Source organism: Centroberyx affinis, unplaced genomic scaffold, assembly GCF_046629955.1.
Source record: "Centroberyx affinis isolate AG114_WGS23_722 - 3 ecotype Tasmania unplaced genomic scaffold, CSIRO-AGI_Caff_v1 ptg000317l_1, whole genome shotgun sequence".
In the NCBI taxonomy this organism is placed as follows: Eukaryota; Metazoa; Chordata; class Actinopteri; order Beryciformes; family Berycidae; genus Centroberyx; species Centroberyx affinis.
This window is the reverse complement of record NW_027278993.1, coordinates 7,501-27,312: the sequence shown is the minus strand read 5'-3', so window position 1 is coordinate 27,312 and position 19,812 is coordinate 7,501. Positions and strand designations below refer to the sequence as shown.

General features: G+C 42.3%; 1 protein-coding gene across 1 annotated transcript in view; it reads right to left on the bottom strand.

Moving 5' to 3' along the window:
* The window catches only part of LOC139640953 (mitogen-activated protein kinase kinase kinase kinase 4-like), a 71,693-nt gene extending 55,440 nt beyond the window's left edge, over positions 1 to 16,253 (bottom strand). Inside the window, exons 1-2 of the mRNA XM_071515151.1 lie at positions 16,201 to 16,253; positions 321 to 446 (exon numbers count right to left, since the gene is read on the bottom strand). Of these exons, the coding sequence (XP_071371252.1) occupies positions 321 to 446; positions 16,201 to 16,215 (141 nt within the window). The 5' untranslated portion in view covers positions 16,216 to 16,253. The remainder of the gene's footprint in view (positions 1 to 320; positions 447 to 16,200) is intronic.
* Between the last annotated feature and the right edge of the window lie 3,559 nt (positions 16,254 to 19,812).

The following is a 19,812-nucleotide window of genomic DNA, read 5'->3' as shown; positions in this document are numbered from 1 at the left end:
CGGGACCCCCCGGGTGGTCACGAGATAATTTGGGGGGGGGGTCGTAAGATGATTTATAATATAGGTTTCTACTATACACAGTTTCCAGATTTTTCTCAATTTTTTTCTTTTTTTCTTGTGAAATACTGAATAGTTTTCAACCTCTTGGCTGTCTCTGATAATGAATCAAATGCAAAATCAAATGAAAAATTATTTGGTTGAACTGGTTCATCATTTTTGGGTGAACTATTCCTTTAAGAGTAGGTGTCACTTTTCGATAATATCTAGTTTTGGGAGGAATCGCTCGTCATCCGTTGGTCTCCATCGGCCCCGGTACTCACCCACAGCTGGTCATCGTGTCCCGGCGGGCTTTTCTTGATGAACGCTCCGTAATAGGTGGCTATGTTCCTGTGGTGGGAGTACTTCTTCAGCATGTTGATTTCCAGCTTAATTTCCTCCTCTTCATCCTGCAGAGAGAGAGAGAGAGAGAGGAAATCAGGGGAAATAGAAACTGAGCTCCATTTTCTCCTCTTCTGCCCCCTGTACCAGACTGTCAGAGAGGCCTTCCTGCAGCAGGTTACAGCAGCAGACTCGTCATAACAGGGAAAAACATGTGATGAACTGATAAAACTCTGTTAAGGAGAAGAACCACAATTTACACACTTAGCCGCACAATATGTAACACTCTGCATTGATAATAGAGAAAAACTGAATGTTAATTAGAACTTCTTGTGTAGTTACATTTCACATTTATGACCATTGTTAGTAATCTGATTATTTACTTTGTAATTTGTAATTTTATTTTATTGTATTTTTTATATTATCATATTTCTCCGGTTAATACAAGACATTGGATTGCATTGAATCTAATTGCCTAATTGTACCCTCTTTTACAAATTTAACATATTTTACGTACGTGTATGTATGTATGTGTATGTATGTATATACGTGTATATATGCGTATGTGTATGTATATATGTATACTACATATACTATTGTTTATTGTTTTGCTTTGGCAATAACGGTTGATTACCATTCATGCCAATAAAGCTTATTTAAATTTGAATTTGAGAGAGAGAGAGACATCAACACAGAGTTAATAACTTCTTATTGCCCGCGAGATGTTGGGGAAGCAATTACAGGAACTAATGGAGTGGATTCAAACAAACAATATCAATCTCCAGTCTCCAGGTTGGTTTGTCCAGGAAGGGAAATTACCAACAAGCCTCTTCCACAGGTAACCAACTGATATGTGGACGGCCTGCTGCATTTTAAAGAGCTGGAAAACAGTTGGGATTTATTGACGTAGTAAAAAAAAATAAAAGTGAGAAAAAGTGACTAGTGCAGATGATGAGTATCGAGTACCGCAGCATTCACTGTCAGTTTTTGCTCTTGTGTTTTTCCCACTATGTGAATAAATCTTTTTTTTTTTTGCATGTGAAGATCTCCTCCTCTTTATTCATTTAACTCCTACACACTTGGCTCCTTGCTCCTTCAAGACTGCAAACTTTTCTCTGCACTGAATTGTGGGCTTGACCGGCCGCTCCGGCCTGGTGAGTGAAAAACCAGGTTGTTTCCTGTCCTGCTCGAACCTGCGAACAGTTTCCATTCAGAAGCTGCAGAAATAAATATAGTGTTGGAGAGAAACGAGGCTAAAGACAAAACACTCTGACCTCATTTCACAGAGTCAGTAATGCTGGTGATCCTGTTATCTCTTGTTTTTGTGTGTGTTTGTGTCCTTTGTTTACTGTACAGGACTTTGTGGTAAACCAGTTTGTTAAAAGCGCTTTATAAATAATTCAATTTGACTCACGAATTACAACACACCACAAATGCACTCTGGGATATAGATGTACAAGCAAACTTGCAGCTAAACGAAAAGTCCTGTCTCTCACTTTTATTCGCCTATTTATAATTCTTGATAAATGTACAATTTTCTTTGTTCCACCATCATAAGTTTCCTCCGACCGGATTTCGGTGTTCCACTTGTTCAAACTGAAAGGTTTAATAAAAATAAAGAAAGAGATTCACTTCAACAATTCAGCAGCAGGACTAGTTTTTTTTTTATATCTTGTCAGAATCTGCTTTGTCTGCCTTCCTTTATGTGCTAGAAGTGATTTTCAGACTGTTCCTCCAGACAATGGCAGTGAAGGGAGAGAGAAAAAAAAACACAATTCTCCAGTCTCCTCTACCGGAGCAACAGATCACAGAATCACTGATTTTGGGGTTTTATCATGGAGGAAGAGACAAAACCCAGGACTCTACCAGAGTTACACAGAGATTTAAAGCCATAATATTAACCTCAAGTCTTTTCCTTCACGCCATTACAAACCAGGACTTTACACTGCCTTCCTCCCTGCATTCACTGCTGTACTTATCAAACCCAGTGCAAACTCATTTAATCGAGTTTATTTATCCTCGCATGTTAAAACAGAAATGGCAAATAGAAAACTTCAAGTCGTGTTCGTTATTTATGTTGTTCGGCTCAAAAATCACACAAAACTCTCAGTGAATCAGAGTATTTTTAAACCTGTATTTACCCAGGGACGTTTTGCTGAGCATGTGAACTTTTTCAACAATGCCTTGTTTCACAATGACACAGTTTCCACACATTCACACTGGAAGTAAGTAACTATTTTTTCATGAGGTTAGATTTCATTTTAACAGAAGTTACACCCATAGGTGCTACTAGACAATGAAATGATCCACTTCTGTACCGAGAATACTTCTGTCAGGACAGGAGATGATGACGATGAGTATTTTTTCCTCAGTTTCACTCTGTCTTGGTCTTTTCCAGTTGCTGTCCTTTAGCTCTGTAGGGCAGAATAGTTGCCAGATTTTCCCAGCCGGGACTCAAACTGGCAACCCTGCGGTCGCCAGCTCATTTGTCTGATCATCCGACTCCCTCCGCCCCGTTTCGGGAGTAACGACCCTTGATTTTTACAGTCCCTCCCCATAAACGTTGACGACTCTGGAGCTCTTCCCAGTGGGACGACATCGGTCATAAAGAGGAGGGGGAAACGACGTAACATAACAATGAAAACTGGCTTTTTCGCTCCAGCAGCCACATTGGACACTGTCAGAAAAACAAGGTACGGAACAAGGTAAAAGGTAAAAACAGTCTGGACCGTTTTGTCTGAGAGTGTAGGTGAACAGCTCTGTTTATCGGCTTTATGTCTGTCTGCAAAAACACGGCAAGGTGTCCGAACGCTACGTGATAACACCGACTAATAAACTGATATCATCACAAACAAACACACACGTCTGAAATGTAAATGAGAACTGCCTGACACACACACACACACACTCAGGATATTACAGTACAGCCTCAGACGGGCAGGCAGACACATCACAAGACGGAGCAATTATTCTTCAATCATCTTGGCGTCCGGTTGCGTGACATTTCTGTGTAGCGGCGAGCCGGGGCGTCAGCGGCTCACACAACGTTTCATTTCCGCACTTTTTTTTTTTTTTATCGGGCGTCGATAAGCGGCGGCGGCGATAAGCGGCGTGACGAGCGGCCCGAGCCTCGCCCCGCTCAGAGACTCCACATGAAGGAGACGCTCCAAGAGGCCGAGAGGGGAAGCAGACTGGGTTTTCTTATTGACCTTTGGCATTCTGTAATACGGATGCGGGAGTCTCACTGCTTACTGCGTGCTGGCTCAGCTACGGTTCAAATCACAAGGAGCGGTCTGGAAATCACAAAAGTCAAGTCTCTCCCCCTTTGTATTTGCAGGTTCCCTACTTTCTTTTGACAGAGATCTTCACGACTTGAAAAGGTTTCTAAAGTCTTGACTTGAGATCTTGTGTTTGTGTAAATGACTCAGATTGAAAGTGATGAGATTTGTTCCAGCAGACGACTGAATTTAAGTTCTGTTTTCTGAATTTGTATGGAATGATTGAATTTATTGAAGTTGAAACTGATTCTAGAAATCAAACTCATGATGCTCTTACCAAGTTTTTATCCTATTAAAACCATATTGCATTGAAAAGTCCTAGATATTTAGTTTTCTTTAAGATACTAAATTGATACTGGACTCTTGATTTGTTCTGACTTGACTTGCTGTTCTACATTTAGACTTGAGACTTGACATTAATGACATGGACTTGACTTGGACTTGACTTGGTAATCTACATTTAGACTTGACATTATCACTTTTTTTAGGCTGACGGAAATCTTTATGATCTAAACTCATAGTATTTATTATAGTAAAAATTGAGTTAAGTTACATGAGAATAGGATCTTTTAAGAGGGAGGGAATATACATTATTGTTTTAATCAAAGTATGCCTGATTTCTATTTATATTGGTGCTTTTTTTGCCTTATGATGACCACCACAAAACTGGATAGATGAGTTTCTACAGGACAGCAGTGATGCTCCAGCTGAAGTCTTATCAGCTTCTTACAAGGATCAACCGTCTCTGCTGCTGACATTTTGAAATAGGTTGAGAGCTCAAAGGGTAATTCTGCCAAACTTCAGCATTCAAACATGAAAGGGTTTCATTACCGACCAAAACTTCTCCATATTAGGAGAAAACTGATCACCTGAAACTCAGCAGCAGTATCTCTAACAGACAGATGATCTGGTAAATGCACTTCAGTTACCGACTGTTCTTTGGAAAGCACCAGTTTTGTGCTGTCAATCATTCAGTAAGAGTATTACTTAGATGGTGGATGTGTCATTTTGGAACCAAACTCTTCATATGTTCTAAAAAGGGCAAACCACTGACTTTCTGCATGGTAAGGTGTTACGGACCTAAGGACAGCCCAGCCTGTTTCTCACAGTTCAAACTGAGCGGTACATCCCAGCCTTTCCTCTGGTTTCAGGTTTTTTTTTTTTTTCACAGTGCGCTTGTTTTTCCATGAGATGTTTGAGTTCATGTCAGCAGCAGATTTTCAGGAGAGCACAGCACCCGCTCCAATACGCCAAACGCATTAAAACCTGTTTGCTTTTTCTTCATGTCGCCCTAATCCACTGAGGCTGTTTAAGACGTTCAGCAGGAGCTTTGACTGTCTGGCCGCTGTGAGAAGACGGTGGGGTCAGTCGGTCAGTCGGTACGTCAGTCAGCCAGCCGGCAGGCCGGCCAGGCGGTGAGTCACTGTCAGTCAGCCGGCCAGTCGGTTAGTCCTTCAGCCAGGCAGCCAGTCATTTAGCCAGGCAGCTAGCCAACCAATCAGTCAGCCAGCCAACAAACCAGACCGCAAGACAGCCAGTCTTTCTGTTAATCCACTCAACAGCCAGCCAGTCCATCGCTCTGTCAGTCAGTCAGTCAGTCAGTCAGTAAACCAGTCAGTCAGTCAGTCAGTCAGACAGAGAGTCAGTCAGTCAGTCAGTCAGTCAGTAAACCAGTCAGTAAACCAGTCAGTAAACCAGTCAGTCAGTAAACCAGTCAGACAGTCAGACAGTCAGTCAGTCAGTCAGTCAGTAGACCAGTCAGTCAGTAAACCAGTCAGTCAGTCAGACAGACAGAGAGTCAGTCAGTCAGTCAGTAAACCAGTCAGTCAGTAGACCAGTCAGTCAGTAAACCAGTCAGTCAGTCAGTCAGTAAACCAGTCAGTCAGTCAGACAGAGTCAGTCAGTCAGTCAGTAAACCAGTCAGTCAGTAGACCAGTCAGTCAGTAAACCAGTCAGTCAGTCAGACAGACAGAGAGTCAGTCAGTCAGTCAGTAAATCAGTCAGTCAGTAGACCAGTCAGTCAGTAAACCAGTCAGTCAGTAGACCAGTCAGTCAGTAAACCAGTCAGTCAGTCAGACAGACAGAGAGTCAGTCAGTCAGTCAGACAGAGAGTCATCTCAGATTTCAGTCTTTGTCACAAAGTCATAAAGCAGAGTTCGGTTTCACCAGAGACCTGACAGCAATCTGCTTCACACACACACACACACACACACAGACCAGAGGGTGGGATGTGTGTGTGTGTGTGTGTGTGTGTGTGTGTGTGTGGGGGGGGGGGAGTTGATAGAGAGAGGCAGGGAGAGAGCGACAGAGGTCTAGGTTACAGCTGCTCAGACAAGGAGACACTCATCATGACGTCATCCCTCTCTCTCCCTCTCTCTCATACCTTCACTATGTCTCTCTCTCACTCTCTCCATCTCTCTCACTCTCTCTCTCTCTCTCTCTCTCTCTCTGTAACCTCACTATGCCTCTCTCTCCCTCCCTTTCAGCATCACTTTCCATTACTGTCTCCTCTGTCCCCTACAGTAATTGCCTTAGTCACATGTTCACGTATCCCGTCTCCACGACACCTCACTCGCTTCTCCCTCCCTCTCCCTCTCTCGTTTTTCCCTGAAGTCTCCCTAGTCCTTTCAAAACAAGGCATCCTGAAGCTACTCATTATCATTCCTGGGCATGAAATGGTGGGGAGACTCGGAGGCGGCCATCTTGCTGTAAAAGTATCCTTGCACACAATGTGAGCAGACCTGACAGAGCCGCGGTCCCGAGCGGACCGGCCCGCCGCAACGTGGAGGCATGATGGGAAATGAAAGCAGAGCAGAAAGACACGTTGAGATGTTTTAAACTGGCACATAGGGCTGAACAATTAATCAAAATTTTATCGAAATCTCAATATGGCCTACTGCAATTTTCAAATCGCAGGAGGCGCAATATTTGTTAAAGGTGAAATGTGTCAAAATAGCATTTTAAATGAAATATTGTGGTGCTGCAGAGATGTCCTGGCCTACACGTCATATTCTACAGACTTAAGAAAACATCTTTGTTTGGTACAGATCCCCGCAAAAATCACACCATAATCATTTTAATATGTTTTTCAATGAAAATGTGAATAATGATGTAAAAATTATCATTCCCTCTAATATCGCAAATCATATCGCAATTGCAATATCAGTCAAAATAATCACAATTAGATATTTTTTTCAAAATCGTTCAGCCCTACTGGCACAGAGGAACCTTTTTAGGTGATTTTCTAACACTGTTTTGCCATGTTCCTGTTATTGGAATATTAGGAGAAGCGTAAAAACCCAAAATGGCTCATAGGCCTTGTTCCTGGAGGACACCATGTATAGTTTTTGTTTAGCATGAGCCTGAGCCCACAGGCTGCAGAACAATGCTGCGTTCACATCCAATCTGGAGAGGCGGGAGAACTGGATGACAGTTTGTTGACACAAGCGTGTACGTGTTTAACTCGTTAAAAACGCCCAAGTTCAAAATAGTTTTTGTCTATGAAATTAAAATCATCCATAAACAAACTGCAGCAGACATTAGTCGCTTTCTGTAAAGTAGACTGGACTGCATTAGAGGGAATATAACTGATAATTCTGCTTTTTTATTATCTTAGCCTAGGATTTGCTGCCAGGTGTTGATACACTGCCACATTTTGTCACGCCAAGTACGAGCTATCGCAGCCCGCAAAATTTCCCACATAACCGATTTGTAATTTCTACTAAGACTAACGTGAATTTTTTTTTTCCCGTTTAGGTAGCTTGTAAATCCAATATAACATGATGAAAGCTTTTCCGCTGTCTGCTCTAAACAGCCAGTGTCTGGTTTACGTTTCCGGTTTGCTTGGAATCAACAACAGAAGAAGAAGAACTGGCTAGTTAGCATGAGCAGTGATAGCCACCATGGCTGAACAGACAGAGAAAAGAGAAACTCAAACTGCATCAACAGAAAATCCAAGCTCCGCCCACACTGTTTGATTGACAGGTGATCTGTGGGAAGTGCAGTGCAGAAACACCCATTTGATGTCACCTGCTAGATAAATAAATAAATTTGGCTCATAACCTATATAACAAGTTATTTCAGTGGCATCTCAATAAACTCCATAAAATATAGCACTTTGTAACGACTGTATCGTTACATCTACTTTACAATAAGCACAATTTAAATAGAAGAACGCAGTCGGGAGTTAACGTTTCTAAACGTTGCATAATCCGTTTCGTCATTGAACATACCTCTTTCTGCCCATGAAACAGAGCTGATGAAAATAGCACCAACAAAAGTATATTATTGTAATTTTTTTGATTATATCCTCTTATAACATCAACCTGTTGGTTCAGATTGTATTGCATCTTTTTTTAATATTGAGCAGTTTGCCTTTTCACAACCGTAACCTTCCACCCGGAAAAACGTTTGGCACTTCCTATGAGCACTTCACAATAAAAGCCCTGCTCCCTGGGTTTTTTGTTGTTTTGTTGTTGTTTTTCTTTTTTTTTGTAATTTATTTGATTATATCCTCGTATAACATCAACCTGTTGGTTCAGATTGTATTGCATCTTTCTAATATTGAGCGGTTCGCCTTTTCACAACCACAACCTTCCACCTTTTGTTGGTGCTATTTTTCCGCGATTTCATCAGCTGTGTTTCATGGGCAGAAAGAGGTATGTTCAATGATGAAACGGATTATGCAACGTTTAGAAACGTTAACTCCCGGCTGCGTTCTTCTATTTAAATTGTGCTTATTGTAAAGTAGACAATACAATCGTTATAAAGTGCTATATTTTATGGAGTTTATTGAGACGGCAGTGAAATAACTTGTTATATAGGTATATGTTATATAGGGAATGAGAACGGGTTGAAACACCACAGTGAGGCTGAGGTACAAAGAGATGGAGACTAAACTAAAAACAAAACAAGGAACCTGCAGATCACCACTTGAGCCAATTTTTTAAACAACTTTAAGCAGAATAAGATTGACTTCCTAGATCACCCACATTACACGCAACCGACAGATGTGACAAAACGCTGCGGCGGCCTTCAAATGATCATCATGATGAGGAAGAGGAAGGGTAGAGGAAGAAACGAGAGCGACCGTAAGAAGACAAGCTGGAATGGATTTTTCTCTTTTTACTTCCAAGACAATCGCACACCCTCCCACACCGTCACACCTGCCTACTGCCACTTTCACACCTGCTTAATGGAGAGGGAGCAGTGGGAGTGGGAGGTGTGTGTGTGTGTGTGTGTGTGTGTGTGTGTGTGCGTGTGAGTGAGAGTGGACTTGCTTTAATGTCACCGGTTGCTTTCGTGTGCAAAACTGACAGAAAGAGAGAAAACAAGAGAGAGAAAAAACTCTCTTTTCTTCTCCTCTTTCCTTGGTTTCTTCTCCTCTTATTGCCCCGTCTTCCTTCTTTCTTCCTCAATCTTCATCATCCTCTCCTCCCTAGTCTCTCTCCTAGCCTCTCTCTCTCTTCTCCTTAGTCTCTCTCTCTTTCTCTCTCTCTCTCCTCAAGTCTCTCTCTCTCTCCCGCTCTGCTCTAGTCTCTCTCTTTCTTCCTTAGTCTCTCTCTTTCTCAATTCAGTTCAATTCAAGGAGCTTTATTGGCATGACAGTTCACAAACAAACATTATTGCCAAAGCATGTAACCTCTCTCTCCCTCTCTATCCCTCTCCTATAGTCTCTCTCTCTCTCCTCTAGTTGCTCTCTCTCTTCCTCAGTCTCTCTCTCTCTCTTGCTCTCTCTCTTCTAGTCTCGCTCTCTCCTCTAGTTGCTCTCTCTCAGTATCTCTCTCTTTCTCTCTCTCTTTGTTAAGACTCTCTCTATCCCTCTCCTCTAGTCTCTCTCTCTCCTCTAGTTGCTCTCTCTCTCAGTATCTCTCTCTCTCTCTTTGTTAAGGCTCTCTCTATCCCTCTCCTCTAGTCTCTCTCTCTCCTCTAGTTGCTCTCTCTCTTCCTCAGTCTCTCTCTCTCTCTCTCTCTCTCTCTCTCTCTCTCTCTCTCTGTTAAGGCTCTCTCCCTCTCTCTCTCTCTCTCTGTTCAGGCTCTCTCTATCCCTCTCCTCTAGTCTCTCTCTCTCTCTCTCCTCTATTTGCGCTCTCTCTTCCTCAGTCTCTCTCTCTCTCTCTCTCGTTTTCTATCACAGAAACAGAGGTGGAGGTTGAGAAAGACGGGAATGAGGGAAAAGGAAGAGCAAAAGGAAGGGAGGAAAATGTAGGTGAAAATGAGGTTAAATGAAGAAAAAAAAGGAGTGTATGATGGAGAGAGGGGAGGGGGGGAGCGAATGTGAGCGGCGGAGGTGAAGAAACGAGCAGCCGATCAGCGGAAAGCCGTCCCATAATCCCACTGCACTTCAGATGAACCTTCTGCGAGGAGAGAGAGGAAAACACAAACCTAACCCAAGCTTCTCTCTCTCTCTCTCTCTCTCCCTCTCATTCCTCTCTCTCATTCCTCGTTTAAATGCTCCTCCCCCTTTCCCACTCTCCCCCTCCTATTTTTCTCTCTCTCCCTCTCTTAAGCCTTAACTCGCTCTCTCCCTTTTCTTCTCCTCTTTCCTTGGTTTCTCTTTTCCTTATCGCCCCTTCTTTCCGCAATCTTCATCATCCTCTCCTCCCTCGTCCCTCTCTCCCTTCTCCTTAGTCTCTCTCTATCTTCTCTTTAGTCTCTCGCTCCTCTCCTTAGTCTCTCTTTCTCTCTGTTCTCCTTAGTCTCTCTCTCTCTCCCGTCCTTAGTCTCCCTCTCTCTCTCTCTCTTCCTTAGTCTTTCTCTCCAGGCTCTCTCTCTCATTAGTCTCTCTCTCTTGTGGGTTGCTCTCTCTCCTCCTTAGTCTCTCTCTCTTTCTTCCTTAGTCTCTCTCTCTCCTTAGTCTCTCTCTCTCCAGTCTCCCTCTCCTTCTTAGTCTCTCTCTCTCTCTTTCTTCCTTAGTCTCTCTCTCTCCTTAGTCTCTCTCTCTCTCTTTCTTCCTTAGTCTCTCTCTCTCCTTAGTCTCTCTCTCTCTCTTTCCTCCTTAGTCTCTCTCTCTCCTTAGTCTCCCTCTCTCTCTTCCCTCCTTAGTCTCTCTCTCTCTCTCTCTCCTCAGGCTCTCTCTCTCTGTATGTGGAACAGGAAGTGGTATGTGGGTCAGAGCACATATGCTGAGACGTGCCTGTGGAGCTGAGTAGACACACACACACACACACACACACGCTCACACACACACACACACACACACACACACACACACACACACACACACACACACAGGAAAGGAGATGTGTAGCTGTGTTGTTTTGCGGCCATGACACGTGACTGTATGCAAAGCTCCTTGAGTTCACACACACACACACACACACACCTCTTCCCTTCGTATGCGTACGTGCACGGTGGGCGCCCATGTGTGTATGTGTGTGTGTGTGTTTGTATAAACGTGAAAATATCTAGCTCTTCCAACGCAAACAACTTCCTCTGCTCAACTGTCATTCTTGGCACGGATCCGGACAAACTCAGTGTTTATTTTAGAAAACGGCTGAACTGTGGGGAAAATGACCGCTCCGAAAAGAAAAAAAAAACAAAAAAAAAAACATATCAACTGGCGTGTCTCGGATATTCCCAACATGTGTATTTCTCCTCAGTCCTCTTATTTGTTTTTACTTGGCTCCGTGTCGTCAAAGATGCTCTATACTTTCTGAACCGCCTCTGGTGTTGTCATGGCTACGCATCAGTGTCGACTTAAAATGACGTTAGATTCAGGCGGATGCGTCGGTCTCTAGTGATTGGTTAGGGAAAATCGGATCCCCCCTCCCCCACGGAAATCGGTTGGAGCAGTGGTTATCAACGTGGGGCCCGGGGACCACCAGCGGTCCTTCGGGAGGTTCCAGAGGTGGTCCCAGGCAAATTGATGATTGTTAAACTTCAGCATTATTTTATTTACAAGAAGTTAACACAATTAGAGAATGTAGAAGAATGACTGTTTTGATCATAGTTTCTCTGTTATCTCTCTACCTACAATACATTTAGTCATGGAATTCTGGACAAAATCATATCTAACAATAATAATTGTGTGACGCCTCGTTCACCAGACATTTTACCAGCCAACACATTTCTGAACAGGGCTTTAAAAAGCTGGTTGGTTACCTGGCAAAGTGACGGGAGAGCAGACGAACTTATCAGCCATGAGGTTCAAATAATGTTGAATGTTGAAGGCCGATACGATGCTGATATTTTTGTGTCGGAGGAACTCATAGCTAATATTTTGTGCCAATATTCAATTTCTATATTCAATTATTATCCTTACTTACCTATTTTACCTTTCCTTTAGGGCTGGGCGATATGGTTGAAATCAATATCACGATAACCATAAGGATTTTTCTCGATATCAATATATATTACGATATGGTTCATGTATACAAAATCACGTTAAATAATCAAATGAATGTTCATCTCATTGAACCGAATGGTAATGTTAGGTGTGATGTCAAACAAAACAGAAATATTCAAATAATATTCCTACCATACCTCATTTTATGAGAGTTTTCAAGTAAAATTTGCTTGTCATCATCAATTTAGACAGCAGAAATGTGTGTCACGACATTAAAATATCTTCATCTCATCACAATATGATTGACATGATATGATTCCACTGAAAGACAATAAACGATAACATTGAATTAGTTTGCCTTGCCTTCGCCTCTTTAAATTTTGATAATTTTCTAATATTCAGTGTTTCCAGAGTATTGAAACAGCATTTAGTCCATCATGGCACATTAAAACTCTCCACTGAAACCAGACTGATGAAATTCTGTTAGTGTCAGCAGCTCTTTAAGGCAGGGAGACCTACCACACCTATTCAATGGTAGAGAAACTATAATACAATAGGCTTTTAAATCAAGATTTACATAAACGGTAACTGAATAATTAAATGAAAAAGTTAAATGTACAAGCAAATCAAATGTCATGTCAGGTTCTCCAGCCTGTTTTTCTTTATCTGTGCATAGGGAGGAGCCTTCATCATATCAGAGGTGATGATATGTGATAGCCTCCAGCCTCTTGGCCCGTGGCTGCAGGTGATTTCCCAGCCTGCATTTCTGCCCTGTCCTGCTCTGAACCATGTTGGATTACTTTAGCGAGACTGGAAAACTAACATGTGAGTCATCTGAGGAGGGGAATCTGGTTCTGATAGGAAGACTCTCCTTCGAACTGAGCAAACACGACTCACGTTTGTTGACAGAGTTCGGCTAGTTCCCTGATGAGTGGACTGGACGTCAACTGTGACTGTTTGCACTTAAATAATTTACAGATTAGTTCATCAGTGGCAGATCTCAGGCCTGCAGCAGAGTGTTTTCCACTCCTCGCTGTGAGAGAAATCAAACTTGCAAAGTAGTAAAATATGAGATATTAATGGATTCATAATGGATGATATTTTCTGACAGACTGAATGTGCTCTGCTCATTCTTTTCAGGCATCGATGTAAAGTAAAAAGACTTCAGACTGCAGCCACAGGGAACCATGAAGGTTCCTGAGGAGCAAAATATTACTCTACTGAAAAATACAATGCTGCTTGAGGAAGAATAAACAACCCAACAACTAAAAATATGTTGCCTAAAATGTCTATCTATTGTATAGCCGGATTTACTTTTCCAGAGCCTGTGAGCAGGTACTGTATCTATTTTCAACTTTGAAGCTGTTTCTGCAACAGAAAAATTACTTTTTTAGCCATTAGGGAACCCCATAAGGTTCCCTGAGGAACCCCTTCATAAAGGGTTTACGAACCATGACAGGAAACCCTTTAGCGAGGAGCCCCAATGCCCTGTTCAGACAGGATTAGTGTTACAGAGGGAGGTGATGGAAACATTATCGGAGCATGTTTGTAATTTTAGTTCTGTCTGAACTGATATTACTGAGATTGTTATCGTTCTGTTTCCGCCACAGTCAAATAGGGTTGTCACGGTGGGCGGTGTTACCGGTAGCATAAGGTCTTAGAGTCCACACCGGTGTTATTAGCCCCACACCGGGAATACCGTTATTTTGTATTTTGTAAAATAAGCACATATTCAGAGCTTCCATGTTCAAGTTAGGCTACTAAATGATAAATGGACATACTAACAACATACTGATCATTAATATGATCACTAATATGACAGATTAGGATGAATAGGATTAATTATTTGTCCTTACCTAGTGACAGTAATGTGTCCAGTACAATCCAATGGGAGCCTAAAGAAGGGCAATATGCCAGAATCTGCCCTGCACTCACATTAACTCTCTGAGTGTTGAGCAGTGTTATAAATCTCTGATTAAAAAGTGTTACCGTTTACAAAAATGCTGTTAACACACGTGAGTTTGGAGAGGAATTGATAGCGCTTAGACCCCCTAGTAGTGACAGGCGGTATAACCGGTATGGCCGGTGTTGAGGAGGGAAACAACACCGGTGTCAAAATGGCACCACCGTGACAACTCTACAGTCAAAGTTTTTCTCATTTCACTATAACAAACAACAATCCACAAGTCCAGATCAGACCCAAAGTCTAAACTGTGGTCCAGTTGCGACCTTATCATTGTGTTGTTATTGTTCCAGCACATCAGCGTCAATTGCAAAAGTTAACACATGATACATTTTTGGTGTGATGACAATGTGGAAGTGGAGTCGACACACTCTCTTATCCAGTGAATTGTCTGTTAACATTACAGATGCCGTTTTAACAATTATTCCTGAAAGCTAATCCTGCCTGAACAGAGCTTTAGACCAGTGATTCTCAACCTTTTTCATATCAAGGACCCCTAATTTAGTCCACATTAGAGCCACAAACCCCCCATTTGATGAGATGTTGTCCCTCGGACCCAAATCTGAGAATATTTTTATCGTTAGATATGATTTTGTCCAGAATCCCATGACTATCTGTATTGTAGGTAGAGAGACAACAGTGAAGCTATGATCAAAACAGTCTTTCTTCTACATTCTCTAATTGTGTTAACTTCTTGTAAATGAAATAATACTGAAGTTTAACGATTCATCAATTCGCTGGGGACCCCCTGGAACCCTCCACCAAGGACCCCTGGTGGTCCCCGGACCCCACGTTGAGAACCACTGCTTTAGACGAACCCCCCCTGATGAACCCCTGGTTTTCAGAGTGTACAGTGAGCGGGCCGGCGGGGTCCTCGGGGACGGACAGTGGAATCCTCTTCATTATAACGGTTAACCCAGATTAAAGGATTCCATGTGACAGCCTCCATGAGACTCATTCCTCTGCAGGGCGTCTCGGCAGGAAACGCTCGACTGACCTCAAATGTGTGTTTGCGAATATTTTTCTCGGTGCCTCACTTCGTTATTCATTCAGTGATGAGTAACGCGAGTGGGTGGCAGAGAGGCACTCACCACCATCACCATCATCATCATCAGCGCTGTGAGATGGAGGCTTATATATACACACACAAACACACTAAGAAACACAGAAACACACACACATCACCTTCTCAAGATAAGCATATATAAAACAAAAACAGCCCCCTGTGTCCTTATTCAACTTTCTTGAAGGAGGCAAGCGAGCACCCATGGGCACACACATGCACGCACACACACACACACACACACACACACACACACAGGCTAAACTGCCCTTAGCAAACTGAAAATCCGTTGAGCTTCAAACACAAACTCAGCTTTGTTTCTGATGAAGAAAAGAAAAAGAAAAAAAAACACTAAGCTGGTTGGAAACCCTCCACTTATGAGCCTGAAAATTATGACTATTTTTGGAGAGAAAAATATTGACATGAGGGACTGGGGGGACTCAGGGGGAACAGTTTGTTTTGGCGCTAACCATTACATCGAGCATTTGAGTCGGGTATTAGTATCTATTTAGGCCTTCAGAAGAAATAAAACCCAACTTGGGATCAATTCCAAATCTACACAAGCTGTATTTTGTGGCCAGGGGGTTTGGTAATGTTAACTGTTGTCGAAATCCCCCTTCATGCATTTAAAAATGCACTAGTTCTGCAGACAAATCTTTCTTCAGAGTTATACAGTAGAAACCAGCCTTTTCAAACAAAAGTTTAACCTCTCTGAACCAGTCTACAGAAACAGTCAATGTACTTTCCAGTCACTGCTTCTGACCTGAAAGAGAGCAAAACTTCTTTTTACCAAATAATTAGTCATAGTGCAGTGGTTCTCAACCCAGGGGGTCGGGGGATAATTTTGGGGAGGGTCACAAGATGATTTATGTGATAACGGAAAAACATTTCTACTACACAAATTTCATGTCTATTAAAATTTTCTTCAAATTTTTTGCTTCTTTTCTTGTCAAATACTGACTAGTTTTCAGCCTCTAGGCCTCCTCTTACAATTATTCAAATGAAACAAGCTGAAAAGGGGACATCATTCTTGGTGTGATTCCTGGTTGAACTGTTCCTGTTCCTGTGTTTCAAAAGGTCATGAGCCAAAAAGGTTGAGAACCACTGTCCAGCAAAAGTGCAGCATCAGCATGCAAGCAGTAAAAAGTAGGACCTATGATGACAATATACTTCATGGATATATTCAGTACACATCTACACACACACACACACACACACAGTGTTTACTGACCTCCGTGACGTCCATGACCTTAATGGCCGCCAGTTGTCCCGTCTTGACATGTCGACCCTGGAGAGAAAAACAGAGAGGAGAGATGAGGGAAGGATGTCTTTACATCTTAATAACTGTGATTTTCCCCCACTGCAATTTCACATAGCATCGTAGTCATTTACCAATCCGTATTTCTATTGTTGAAGTATGAATGGAGCTAAAATAGCTTGGTTATGGGACAATAAAGAGGCGAATGTGACAATCAGGAGAGGAATTTTCTTCTTTTAGTTTGGGTGGGAGAAGCCTAAGTGGCCAATTTACGGTTCGGACAAGAGCAACGGCTGTGCGAATTGTTGGCAGGAATGAAAACAGCTTTCCGGACCATACTTTCATAGGCAGAGTAAACATACAGAGTGAGTCAGCCGGTCATAAAAACAAAAACCACATTCACAACAAGTTATTTGCCTCTACAATAGCGTGGAGAAACAGTAGGCGCCGGTCCAAACCCTGTCATTCCACAACAGCGTTTTCTGTGAGAACTGGTGCAAGGAATTAAAACATAATTTCCCCTGTTTTCACAGATAGAGTGAATACTCAAAATCCCAATCAGTTAGAAACACCAGACAGTATTTTTCCATTACATAAGTGAAATGAAGCGTTAAAATGGCAGTGGGTTGAGATTTCATTTGCCTCTAAACATGCTAGGAGCTACAAGAGGTCTTATGCTAACAGTCTGTGTGTGTAACTCTAGCCTGCAGCCATATTGTAGGTGTTTTCTTGGGGATTTTTGTAAACTTAAGACAAAAATCACCTTAAACAGAAAAGTTAGAGAGCGCAACCCAGGGTTTCATTTGCCTCCTGAGTAAGAAACTCAGGAGGACTGCTGCTAACAGTGTGCTAACTAAAGTTTGTAGCAGTATTAGGTTTTATAATCCCATTCTTGAGGGTTTCTTGTAAATTTCAGACGGAAAACAACTTAAACAAACTAACATAAGAGGTAGAAAGTGCTAGCAGGGTTTAATTTGCCTAAAAAATACTTACAAGAAGCCTTATGCTAACAGTACATAATGTGTGAGAGGCTAACTAACCCCCCCCCATACTGTAGCAATATTGAAGGTGTAATAATCCCCATTCTTCAGGGTTTCTTGTAAACTTCAGACAGAAAACAATTTAACCAGACACAGGTATTGAGAGCCATCCAGGGTTTCATTGAAAATACAACAATATAGAGGCCACAAGACACTTAAATGCAGTCAATATGTGTGTGAGAGGCTAACTAGCCTGCAGTCATATTGTAGATGTTATATCCCATGCTTAAGGGTTTTGGTCACTCCAGACTCCAGACAGACAAAACAACTTGAACAAACAGAAGAGGTAGAGAGAGGCATCCAGGGTTTCATTTGCCTCGAAAATACCGCAGGAGCTACAAGAAGCCTTATGCTAACAGTTTGAGAGGCTAACTAGCCTGCAGGCATATTGTAGGTGTTATAATCCTTCCATTCCATTCTGAAGGGTTTTTGTGTAAACTCCAGACAGACAAAACAAACTTAAACAAACAGGCGCGGTACGGCATGCCTCTCAAACACAACGACAACCTACATGCCTGCTGTTTTACTCTTTACAACATGAGCACAATGCTAAAGTTGCCCGGGAGCGCTAACAATGGTAGCTGGAATGATATCATGTTTTTAGAGAGGGAGAACATGTGTGTGTGTGTGTGTGTGTGTGTGTGTGTGTGTGTGTGTGTGTGTGTGAAAGTGAAAGAGAGAGAGAGAGAGAGAGAGAGAGAGAGAGAGAGAGAGAGAGAGAGAGAGAGAGAGAGAGAGAATATAAGTGTGTGTGTGTGTGTATTTGTATGTATTCATTTCTGTGAGTCTGTATTCTGTGTGTGTGTGTGTGTGTGTGTGTGTGTTTGAGCATGCATATGTGTGTGTTCATGCATGTGTATGTGAGTGCGTGTGCATGAATCTGTCTTTGCGTATGCATGAGTCTATGTCATGTATGTGTGTGTGTGTGTGTGTGTATGTGTGTGCCCGCGTTTAAGACCGCCATACGATTGGGTTTCCTTTGTCTGCAACAGGACTGCGACACCTGAGCTGGACCTGACAACCCCCCGCCCCCCCCTCCCCCCCAGTGAGTGAGATGGTGCGGTCCGGGGCGCTGAGTGATGAGGGATTAGCCCACTTCGCCGCAGCCTGGAGGGGGTTAACCAAAAGGTTGAGGCTTTACCGGGCCGACTGAGGGAGCAAACTGGAAAGATGACAAGGGAGCAAATCTCTGCTGGTCTTCACTGTGGGAACTATGGGAGTGGAAAGATGACTCTGGTTTGGGAGGAAGCGGGGGGGTGGATGAGAAATAGTAAAAAAAAAAAAAAACAGCAAGAGAGGACTGAGGGGGAGAAACATGTGATTGAACGAGGAGAAAGGGAACAAAAGAAAGTGGTAGGGTGTGTCATAAAAACATAATTTCTCTGTCATCATGGTCAACATCAGGCTGAAAACATACACTACATTTCTATTTCCTTCTTCTGTTGTTTGAATGTAGTTTGAAATGAGCTGGATGTGTGAATGAGTGTGTGAATGAGTGTGTTAATGTGTGTGTGTATGCACATATGGGGATGTGAGTATGTATACAAATAGTCAGTATGGCTGTAAGATTGGGTTTCCTTCATCTGAACTGTGTGTGTGTGTATGTGTGTGTGTGTTATCTAAGGTATAAAGTCTCCCCAGAGAGCCTGGCAGTGACACACACACACACACACACACACACTCCACTCCACACAGCAGCAACAAGCCGCTATCTGAATCACAATGGAAGGAAAGGAGAAGTTTTTCTAACTTCACTCCCACTAACACTGTGTTCACTCCTGCTGCTGTGGGCTGTTCTGGATCAAAATGTCAACCAGATTATGTGGCGGATGGGGTATTTCTATTCAAATTTACATTCTTGGAAGCTAGTTTCACGACCAACAAAGACCTTCAAGGTATTCAGTGGGTATTCATATTCATATCAATGGTTCTGACAGCTAATTTTGCTTCCAACAAAGATCTTCTAGGTCTAGAATGGGCATTTCTGTTCAAATAAATAACTCGAGAACTAGTTTCGCTACTAAGACAGATCCTCAAGACATTCTTGAAATGTCATTCCTCTGTTCCTGTTAAAATCTATAGGTTTTGGAAAGCTACTTTCACTGCTAACACACAACTTCAAGGTCTACAGTTATCGTGATATTGATTTTGTCCATATCATCCAGCCCAAAATACATACACACACACACACAGACCACAAGCTTAAGAAACTTCTTAATATACAAAATTCTCAACCACAGAAAAACAAAAAAAATGAACATTGCAAAATAACAAATATAGTAAATAACTGTTCACCTTTCTAAAGTCTCTGTGGAAATATTACAAAGTTTAGATTTAAAAAATGTACATATTTTTACTAAATAGCAAAAGTCAACAAGAGGCTTTGTCATTGTCTAGGCATTGTCTAGAGTGGCCGCGATTGGGCGTTACCATGCGCACCAGACAGAATTTTTTTTAATACCAATCCTGTGGTCACATATTGGGCAAAGTGTGGAATGCAGTGGACTGTGTGTGTGTGTGTTTGTGCATCTGTGTGCATGTGTGT